We start from the raw sequence: 10,889 nt of genomic DNA on the forward strand, positions 1-10,889 counted from the left end.
CTGTAAAGGTCTTCCAGGTTTTTGGGCATGTTTGGGATTTTCTTTAAGTCTTCCTATCTGAGAAGGTTGTTAATTTGGGGCTTAGGCCATTAATGAGTTTTGCAGTGGTTCAACTGGTAAAATGTCAGACAAGAATCTACAGAACACCATTCTTCACTGTGTTTGTATGAAAGGAGAAAAGGCTATCTGGAAATAAAACCGAGAAAATGTGCCTCTTCAAGGCATATTATATTGTGGGACAGAGAAGTGTAATTTTACTTTCAAACTTTGTTACAAGTATGTGGTAATAATGCAGAGGCAGCACTAGATAAATGTATTTACATGCAGGTATTCATTAAACATAGTATACATTTGACCAATGAAAGAGCAGTAAATCTGAAATTACCTTCATGAATTTTAAAATCTATTTTAAATATTTTTCAAAACTTTTTTGCAGAACTGGGAAGAGAACTCAGTGGGGCTTAATAATGGATGGCTGGAACTCATTAATACGTTACTACAAAAATAACTTTTCTGATGGATTTAGACAAGTAAGTTAAAAGCTTAACTCTGGGGGAATGTTTTTGATAAACATTGCTGTGCATTTTAACTCTTCCTTTCTCTTCTAGGATGCAATTGATCTTTTTCTTGGAAATTATTCAGTGGATGAAGTAGAACCTGCTAGTCCTCTACATGTCAAGAAAGATTGGAAGTTCTTAGCTGTAAGTATGGCGACTTTATTCATGATTGGAGAAACACATACAACCTTTTAGTCACTTGCTTCATATGACTAAGTAGAACATGTCTATTTAGTAATGAAGCATCCCTATAATCTGGTTATGTTTCTATGATACCTACTTATAGGACTAAACCCAGAGTGTTCCCTTGACAGAAAATGGAGTGTCCTTGAGGTATTGAAAAAAACGCTGCTTGGTTTTTTTAAGTCTGCTTCATCAAGTGGAGAGGGAGAGATTCTACTAGTCACCATCAATGACTGTTTCCTTCTGCAGAAGAAGCTTGTGAAGATGTCTTCTCATACTTCATGCAGAAGTATAGACTGTAACAAAAAAAAAAAATTTTTTTTTTCCCTTTCCCCTGCTGTTTTGTGAAATGGGATTTAGGGACATTGTGTTTAAGTAGTGACTGGTGTATTTTTTTAAAAACAGAACACAAACCTCAACTTCTCTTTTAATAGATAGAAGGTGTATTTTAATTCTTAACCTAGTTATTAAACACATTCTTCCAAATTTTGGAGCTATCCAAAATTTTATTTGTACCTAATAGCAGGTGAATTGGGAATTAAAGCAACTTCATTGGAAAGCAGAGTATTGCAAAGTAAATAGCTTTGCAGTGCAGCCCATCTTCAAGGAAGTTAAGGATATATGTGCTGCTATATCAAGTAATTATTCTTTTTCTCTTTTCCCAGTTGCCTATTATTATGGTGGTTGCTTTCTCCATGTGCATTATTTGTTTGCTAATGGCTGGTAAGTCACTACTGAGTTTAATTTCACAAAATCAACTTGCTTGTGTGGACTTTTTATAAATGGTTACCAGAAACTATTCGGTATAAAGTTGCTTCTCTGTCATACTAAAAGGTGTTTGAGCATGGCTCTGGAGATTGAGGGTTAGCACTTCATGTGGAAGAACCTGAGGTACTATGGAAGACAATGTTAAAACTTCTGTAGAAATCACTTAAGGGGCAGCTAATTGCCCCCAAATCTAGTTGTACCTGAGTAGACATCTAGCTTTATTATAGGCTGGATGGATCCCCAGAAGAATACCTGCCTAATTTTGGGCAGAAGGACAGTTCAGGAAAGTCAGATATAGGCATAAACCTGTTCTGATGGATGCCCCCCCAATCTAAATCTGTGGTGGGAGTTGTGAAAGTTTTTGCCTGCTGCCTCTGCCTTCAGTTTTCTAATGTTAATGCCAGTAGAGTTGTTGACTCTGACTTCTGTAGTTGTCTGTTCAAAATGCTCTAAGAACTGTGTGGCAAACACAGTTTCCCTAGGGAAGGGAGTAGAAAAAAGAAAAGACCCCAGTACCCATGGAGGACTTCTAACTTCATTTGACAGCAAATTTCTGAGGGAAGGCTTGAAATATTTTGTTTTAGTACTAAAAACCTTGCCCTGGTAACTAGAGATAATGAACTAAAATGTTCATCTGACTCTTAACAGGTGATACATGGACTGAGACACTGGCCTACGTGCTTTTCTGGGGAAGTGCAAGCTTTGGAACTTTTGCCATCATCCTTTACAACGGCAAGGATTTTGTAGATGCACCCAAGCTAGTCCAGAAAGAGAAAATGGACTGAATTTGTGTGTGTGGAAAGCGGCTTGGTACTGAGGATTCCTCAAGCCACACTTGGAGTCTCTACTGACCTGCTTTCCACACAGAGTAGTGGTCTTTTTAACATTCTTCCTTGGCAGCGCGGGGGGTGGAGGAGGAAGAAAATGGTGTCCTTTGGTGGTGGTAGCTTTCAACTGAGACCTGACTTGACAGTCTTAGTTGCAATGGTCTTTGGAATATTGCATTAGTGGAGGGGGCTCCACTTTTACTGAGGTAATGCAAAGATGAAAGCCAGCTTTTTGGTGTCGGGAATGTTTTAGGGTGGAAGGGGACTGCTGAAGCTTATAGTTCACCTGGGCTATTTCAGCTGAATTTTTGATCTCTGGCTTGACAGGAGAGCTCTGATGCTGTTCATGTGTCAAAAAACCCAGACCTTGAAGCATCAATAATGGAGCTTCTAATCATGGTCTCTAAATATATATGGCTTCATACCAATAAAAAGTCTGGTTCCAAGACTTTACAGCTGGATTACATTTGTTGTGATAAAGTCCATGTTAAGGAGTCCTTCGTGCGTATTTGTGTGGATTCTTTTCACTAAATAGAAAAGATTTTTGAATCCTAATGCTCTTCTAAAATGAGCATTTTGTCCTGTCTTGTTTATCTATGACTGATGCAATATTCTACTAATCATTGTTTGGATGAAAGGACAGTGTAATTGGATGTTCCTAAAGTTGCAGATGTCTTGCACTGTTTCCATACTACAGTCTCCAGATGATGATTAATTAGTTAGTGAGTTAAAATACAGAATTTTCTTTCTAAAGATGTAAATTAAATCAAAGAATGTAAAAATCCTTTGCAGTGTTTATTGAACCTTCCTTATGCTAAAGGTCCAAAGTACTCCATTACTTTAAGAATGGGTCACAACGTAAAAGGTGAACTTCATATTGTTTTGCTAGTCAGCTGCTTCTGTTCTTGGTTATGTTGAAATAATTTATGAAAGGAGTAACAACCTGAGGAGAAAGTGGTTAGTGTCAACTCCATGTTTGCACTTGGGAGCAGCAGCTTGCTTTTCATGCATGATACTGTAACGCTCTTGAAAAAAAAAAAAAAAAAAAAAGGCAAAAAAAAAACCCCTACAGAATAATTTGTGCTGGTTAATACTAAATGTGTGTCTTTAAATTTAGTGCTTCCAAGCTGTATAAAAATAAGTAATCCTAATCAAGGACCAATTTTAAACTATTTTGTCACTTATTTTATATGGTTTGTTCAAAACCAGACATGGAACTTGCTTAAGGCGCTGTGCATTGTTTAATATTTCCTGTAAGTACAGCTGTATATTCAGAGTGCGAGTATAAAGTTTAAACGGGGGGGAAGGGAGAAACATGTAGAATACTAGGACTAGCACAGTTGTCGCTATTGAAGCTAGAACACAAAACACTGATACTCTAGTGTTTTCTTGTGTTACGACTGAAAATATGTACAGATTTTTGCAACTGTTAACTATTCATTTTAACCTTGAATGTTTCTGGAGGCCTCTCTGGGTTTTGTGTAAACACAACCTGTTCATAAGCACTAGTACTTGCAAAGTATCTGTTTGCTTCTAGATGCTGTAATGGAATTACCAGTTGTTGGTTAACTGGAAAATCCTCTAACTTAATATTTTCAAAGGTGAACTCCATTATGGGCACAAAGTACAAGAACATCATAGATTCAATATTTGAGAGTAATGGTTTTGATGGCTCACTGGCAGGTGGCGTTTGAAACTCAGTTCGGTTATCTTGCAGCCTAGAACTGAATCTTTGCATCTTTGAAGAACCTGTTGCAGCAGTGACCAAACTTGAATTGCTAGTATAAAGGGTTTGTAAGACAAAATAATGTAGGTTTTAGAAGTTGGAAGGCACCTGTATTTCAGTGCTTTGCAAAGAGTCTGTATTTCTAAAGTCACAAATGATGTACTCATAAATGACAATAAAATGTTTGACTTTTCTAGATATGCTGTCTGTGGTGCATTTTGTGCGTTAGAGCGGACTGTTCCCAAATTATTCCTTAGGAACTCTTGCTCACCAGAAGGATGCTTTTGTCTCTACTCCTTGAATGTGAAGATCTTGCTCTTCTGTACTTAATTAAATATTGATGACCCTGCGCTGTACCCTATGTTAGAGTTTGCATTAGGGTCACATTCCTGGCTTCACTGGCCTGGCTGGGTCTTGGCCTAAGACCTACTGTGGCTGGATTTCTCTGGATTCTTCCCTCACCGGGCTGCTTCAGACAGTTTTATTGACCACAGCAATAGGTGCTCGGAGTGACAAACTCAAATTGTCTTCGCCCTTTCCTCCCCTCACTGCAGGCACACATCTGCTTGCTTGTTTGTCGTTGCACTGTGGTATGTTAGACAGTTGCATTTGCCAATTGCAAATGAGGATGTGAAGTGTGTTTGCCCAAACTCGCAGGTCTCTGAGTTTCTGAATCGCTGATGGAATAGTATTTGGAGAGCCTCCTGTGTATATTCTACATTGAGCAGGCTTTGCTAGGTGAGTAGATACCCACACGCAGACAAAACTACTATTTTGGATGCTGATGCTCTTTTTTTAATGAATTCTTTAAAGGTTGTACTCCTGTTTTTTTGGTGGTTTTGTTACTGTTTGTTTGTTAGATCTTTTTTTGAAGCGTTTAAAATTAAATTCTGTAAAAAAATACTTGATTTTTTTTTTTTTTTTCCCCCCAATAAACTTGATGGACAGCCTGGCGTTCCCGCCTTTCCCCCTCAGCCGCCCCTAGAGGCGGAGCCGGGCACCGCCCCGCGCATGCGCCCTCCCACGGCGGGCCGCTGGGAGAGACGGGGGCGCCGACCCCGCCCCTTCCGCCCCGCGCGCGGCGGCGCTTCCGCCCATTGAAAGCTCGCTGCTGGGCCGAGGCCTTCGTTCCGCGCGCGCCTCGGGGCCTTCCCGCCCGGGGGCTCCGCGCCTCGCGCCCCTCCGAGCCGCTCCGCGGGGCGGCCGCCGCGCCCGCCGCGATGAAGCTCGTCAGGTGAGCGGATGGAGGCGGATGAGCCGGCGCTCCGCTGAGGAGGCCCGCGCTCCCAACGGCCGCCCGGCCGCGCGCCCCCCCCGGGAAGCTCGGGGTAACACTTGGTGCGCGTTTGTTTGTTTTTTTTTTTTTTTTTTTTTTTAATTCCTAGGTTTCTCATGAAGCTGAGCCACGAGACCGTGACCATCGAACTGAAGAACGGGACGCAGGTGCACGGGACTATCACAGGTACGGCGGGCCGGGAGGCCGCGGCCCAGCCCCGCCCCCAGCGGGTGCCCCGCCCGGGGCTCCGCTCTCCCTGTTCCTTGCTCCCTCTTGCGGGGATCGCCCCCCCCCCCCCCCCCCCGATACAGGAAGATGCTGGTTTTTAGTTCACATCTTTACATCCAAGCGCGAGGTGCGTTTGTTGCAGAATTGCCGGGAGCGGGGCGCGGAGCTGTGCCCAGCTTTCTGTAGGCGGCCACGAACACGCTTGGGAGTTTTGGTGAGTCGCAGATGGCCTGTGACGGGCCAGTGGGCGATGTCGCTCGTGGTCAAAGTTATGCTGCTGATAAGGCTTCGTAATAAGCTTTGTGGTTACAAGGTGCTACTGGGAGGCGGTAAAATGCAATGCAGCCCCGGGAGGCTCCGAGCCTGCCTGCGGGCTTTGCTCACCAACAGCCTTGGGGGTGGAGGGGGTAAACTCTTCCACACGGTTGGCAAAGCTGGTGGAAGCACGGGATTTCCTTAGACCTTTCGCGACGCAGTAGTGCTGGTGAGGTGCTCTTACTACCGTATCAAACTGCTAGTGGACATAGGGCTAAATTTTTTGTAAGGTGTTTTAGTACATCTGACTTAGGTTTGTGAAATTGCAATCGGCAATAAAAACATTACAGCTGACTCGCCAGAAGAGGGACTTATTTTTTTAATAGTAGCACAGATAAATGGCAAATGTCAAGTGCTGCTATGCTCTTAGATTTGTTAAATTTTGCGAGTAGGCAGTTTTAATCTAAAATATTAGTTATTTCTGTTGTGCATGATTTTGCTCTGAGTAAGTTGGAACTTATATGAAAATGCATCTTTGCGTGTATTTGCATTGATTTCCTGAAACGAGTTTGGAAACACATGGCTTGATGGGGGATACAGGATAAAAAGGAATTCTGGCGTTAGGAATGTGGTCTGGGGTCCCCTGCTGCTGCCTGGGGCCTGTCAGAGGAGCTTGTGGGTGTTGGTGCCTGGCAGGTGCTGGTTTGTATCACGGAACTGAAAGTTGTAGGAAAGGCCTTTATGGTTCATTATGTGGTGCTCCTGTGTATTGAAAAACGTGCAGACTGTTTTGTTTGCTTTAATAATATCAGTGAGGGATGTTGTTTGAGAGCGCGCGCGCTAGCGTGACTGTAGGGACGACCGGGTGTGTAGGTGGGGCGCGCTGTATTTTACAGTTCAGCTGGTGAGCGTGCTTCATCTCCTTCCCTCACCCCAGGCTGCTTGGAGAAGCAGTTCAGCCCAGACACTGTGAAAATAAGTAAAATTCAAACTTGGCAGAGTTGTATTCCAGGGGGTTGCTTAGGTGCTTTTTCGGCCAGTAGCAATCTGCTGAGATTTAGCAAAGTTTGAAACTGGCATTATTTTGCAGCCAGATCCATCAGATTTGCTCAGAGCTGGACGCACCACCCCAGCATCTGGTGGCAGTGGGTGCTGTTGAACCCAGCTAGGTGGGAAGGGAAAGAGCTGCTTGTCTCCTGACCTCGGTGCTCTTGTGGGCTTCATTGTTGATCAAAGACTCTCTGATTTTCTGCCAAGAATCTGTAAAAACTTTGAATGCAATCCGTATTTTTAAAATTACAATCTTCCCTTACACTGGTGCATTAACTACATTCGGAATTGCTGTGCCATCTGCAAGGCTGTGGGGGCTGGCCAGAGCTGGCTGGCAGCGGGGGCAGGTCGCCTGTGGCACGCACCTTACACAAAGCGAGCGGGGGTCAGGGGAGTGCAGGTGCCAGAGAGCTGGGGAAAATCCAGAAGGAAGGGGAGAGGACAGGAAAAATACATGGAATAAGCACAGCACAGTTGGTGGTTCTGGTTCTGGCCTGTCACCCACTTGTGTTATTGACTGTGGTAAGACATCTTACAGTTTGTCCTTCTGTGTTTGTGAAGCGGAACAATAGTTATTTTTACCGCAAAGCATTGTTTGCACAGAAGTTTGAACACGCTAAAAATTTTGCTCATTCTGTCACTGAATTAGCTGCTGTTTGTAAACTGCAATTTGCACCTTTCGCCTACAATTCAGGTTATATGTAGCACAGTAGTGGGCACAGCACTGATTCCATACAGTTCCTACATACTGGCTGGTCATGGAATTTGTAACCACAGTGATTGTTCCCTACAGCAGTGTATTGTACATGCTTGCATGGAAGATACCATGCTAGCACTTAGATGCATTTTATCAGAAAATAAATGCTGCCTTAGCAGTTGGATTGTTCTAAGGCTTACAGAAAGAGGAAATGATCAAGTTATTTTTCCTCCTCGAAGGTGTGTTCTGTGGCAGTTTATTTGTTGTTCAAAGGAATTGTTTTGACCATTTACAAAATTGCTATTGCCAGGACCTAGAGAAAGGTATCTAGCAGTGAGGTGTTAAAGGCAGCAACTGATAAATCAGCGAGCCTAATTTAGAAAAAGACATGTAGTTTCCTTCAGTTAGAGGCTGAATGGTCAGTAACCGGCAAAATCAGGAGTTAATGAACAGGATAAATCTTGAAGTATGTGCATACTTAAGAATAGCCAACGTGGGACCATCCTGTAGATTTTCACCCCTGAAATTAGACTTGTGTTGTTTCAGGAGTGGATGTCAGTATGAATACACATCTCAAAGCGGTGAAAATGACACTGAAGAACAGAGAACCTGTGCAGCTGGAGACGCTGAGTATTCGAGGGAATAACATCCGATACTTCATTCTGCCAGACAGTTTGCCTCTGGATACTTTGCTAGTGGATGTTGAACCGAAAGTCAAATCCAAGAAGAGAGAAGCAGGTTAGTGTGTGCTTTCCCAGTCTGTGTTGGTTTTGCCTTTGTATGCGTTTTAGTACCCTGAATCTGAAGCCATCTGATTTGAGTGTCTCAATATCTGCGTTTGGCAGCTAGCTCTTTCATCTTGGAGGGTTTGGTACTGAACTGGCTAAGTCTGCCTTGCCCACCTTCATGGCATCTGCAGAGCTTGCTTTCATGTGACATGATGTGTATGGCTTTTCATACATCTGTTTTTAAAAATCAAGTGTTCTTAAACTTGAGTAAATCTTAACCTATCACAGTCTCAGAGTTGACACCAGAGATTTACATTTCCTCTTCTCCAGATGGCTCTGTGCTTCCCCAGTTTGCAGGGGGAAGTTCACATAGCCTAATGAGAAAGTACAGAGCAGCCTCTTGAACAGTGCTGAATGCTTCACTAAAATGTCACTTGGTAGTGGATAAGATTAAGCTGCTGAGAACTAAATTTGAAAGACGAGTAGCTGAGGAGTCCAGGCTTTATTCTGATGAGCTTTGGCTCCCAGTAGTGTTCCACAGCTCTTCCTGGAGCTTTTTTTTTTCAAAAGGCTGTTAAACAAAAACATTTACCCTAGAAGCCTAACAGTAGAGAGAGTAATTCAGTTTTAATCTATATTATTAAAGCTTAAGATCCAGTAAGCCCCAGAAAAACCTGTAGGTTGTCTTGAGGCAGTATATTGCCCAGCAGTTAATCTGTGTTCTTAAAACAATAAGTTGTAAGTGAAAGCTAATTGTGCTTAAAAATAATGCGCCATTTCTCCTGTAATAAGTGTTTATTGGGATCTGGGGTCTTTGATCTGTGGGTGTGTTGTGAATTGGTGTGGTTACCCCCTGAGAGGGTGTGAGGAGCCCTTGGGCGCACGCATCGCAGAGCGGGAGTGGTGCGGCTCTGTCTTTAGAGAGAACAAGGAAAAAGCTCCTGAAAGCGTTCTGCTCCTCTCACGGCCATTAAAAGTAATCTGACCACAGGGAGAAACGAGCATGGTCAGATTGATTTGTTTCCTGAACCTCACGCTGTGATGTGAACAAGAACATCTCTCTCTCGCTTTGAGGACAGGAAAGGAGCTGTGATAACGCTGTTCACCTCGATTTAACACTCCCTGCATCTTTGCGCTGTGTTTTGCCTTAACATCCCCGCGCTGTGCTTTGCCTTAATCCAGAATGCTTCCTCTGACCCCAGAAGGGTCGGGCGCCTGCTCTGGGCTCGGCCAGGGTGGCTGCTGGGGGGCGCGGGGGCAGGACTGTCTGCTCGTTGTCATCGTGCAGTCAGGTTTTGATTATCCATGTATTTCCCAGAGTCAGTCTATTACCAGCAAAGCAAAGGCTGCCTTGCTTCTCAGATTTTTCCTGTGCTCTGCTCTTTCTGCCTTTACTGCATTTCTAACCTGTGTACTGTCAGATGGAACACAGCGGTTGTTACAGCCTGCTTCTTGCACGTGGATGCTGCTGTGGGGCTCCTACCCAGCCACCCACTTCTGCTGAATTTTAAGTATCTTTTTGAGCCCTCCACTGACAAACTTGTTTGAAATTAACCAACAATTTCAAAAGTTTGAAAGGATGGCCTTGCAACCTGCTGGGATGGGGGTGTGTTGCTTTAGGAAAAAGGGTGAAATTACATCTTAGCACCGCATGGATCGTACGGCCTCCAGCAGTTGCTTGCAGCCCGAGTTACTCTGTGATTCTGTCTTCCCTTTCCCATTAAGTAGCAGTGTTTAAAAGTAGGAGCCCGCAGCGAGGACCTTGGCCTGAGAATTATGTCTGCAATTGGCAGAGGCATCACTGGAAACACCAGGGGCTGTTTGGTGGTGGGAGCCTTTCAAGGTGCTGCCCTTTCGCACAGTGCCTGCGAGGGGCTGAGCTTGGGAGGCTCACAGCACGGTAAACCCTGTGTTTCCCTTTAGCAGAGTGTTTCATAAACCACAGTGTGAGCTGTGGCAAAAAAAAATAATCTTTTCTATTGTAATGAATAGTAACAAAATACACTTGTCTTGCATATGCTTTTTCTGATGCCTGAAAAAAATAGATTTTGTCAAAAAAAAAGAGGAGGAATCAGTTTGCTGCCAGCATTTGGGAGCAGCAGCTGTTACATCGCCTTGTTTTCCACAGTGATGCCACAGGCAGACAGCTGTTTGTCAGAGCTGTTTACTGGAAAACCTGATGTGAGAGATTGAAGTATTTTCTGAAACTTACTGAGCATTAACAGACCTAAAATACCTGACTCACTGCTTCCCTGTGATGAGATGTTATGTTACTTATGCTCGATAGTGAATGTTTTAATTGTAATGAAAGCATTCCTGGGTCTCACCTGATTTATCTTTTTTGTTTCATCTGCTAAGTTGCTGGAAGAGGCCGTGGCAGAGGCCGTGGCAGAGGCCGAGGTCGTGGAAGAGGAAGAGGGGGCCCAAGACGATAACTTCTCACCGCATAACTGTTACCAAATTCTGGGCAATTTTGGATATTTTTTTGTACAGGTCTTGTTTATGGTATCCATTTTTAATAAACAGAAATGTGAGAAAGTTGTCTTTCCTTTGTTAGTTAAGTCTGGGGAGGGAGGCGTGTCCTGCTGCTGGAT

At 43.7% G+C, this 10,889-nt stretch overlaps 2 protein-coding genes across 2 annotated transcripts in view; both read left to right on the forward strand.

The window, feature by feature from the left end:
- SACM1L (SAC1 like phosphatidylinositide phosphatase) overlaps window positions 1-4,259 on the forward strand; it is a 32,174-nt gene extending 27,915 nt beyond the window's left edge. The window contains exons 17-20 of the mRNA XM_042806434.1: window positions 437-530; window positions 609-701; window positions 1,406-1,463; window positions 2,157-4,259. Of these exons, the coding sequence (XP_042662368.1) occupies window positions 437-530; window positions 609-701; window positions 1,406-1,463; window positions 2,157-2,293 (382 nt within the window). The 3' untranslated portion in view covers window positions 2,294-4,259. The remainder of the gene's footprint in view (window positions 1-436; window positions 531-608; window positions 702-1,405; window positions 1,464-2,156) is intronic.
- An 848-nt stretch (window positions 4,260-5,107) lies between these two features.
- SNRPD1 (small nuclear ribonucleoprotein D1 polypeptide) lies at window positions 5,108-10,833 on the forward strand. The gene is made up of 4 exons (XM_042806371.1): window positions 5,108-5,295; window positions 5,447-5,523; window positions 8,114-8,305; window positions 10,654-10,833. The coding sequence occupies exons 1-4, from the start codon at window positions 5,282-5,284 to the stop codon at window positions 10,728-10,730; spliced, it is 360 nt and encodes a 119-aa protein (XP_042662305.1). The 5' UTR covers window positions 5,108-5,281; the 3' UTR covers window positions 10,731-10,833.
- Window positions 10,834-10,889: the final 56 nt, after the last annotated feature.

Source organism: Tyto alba, unplaced genomic scaffold (assembly GCF_018691265.1).
Source record: "Tyto alba isolate M040663 unplaced genomic scaffold, T.alba_DEE_v4.0 Super-Scaffold_46, whole genome shotgun sequence".
Lineage (NCBI taxonomy): Eukaryota > Metazoa > Chordata > Aves > Strigiformes > Tytonidae > Tyto > Tyto alba.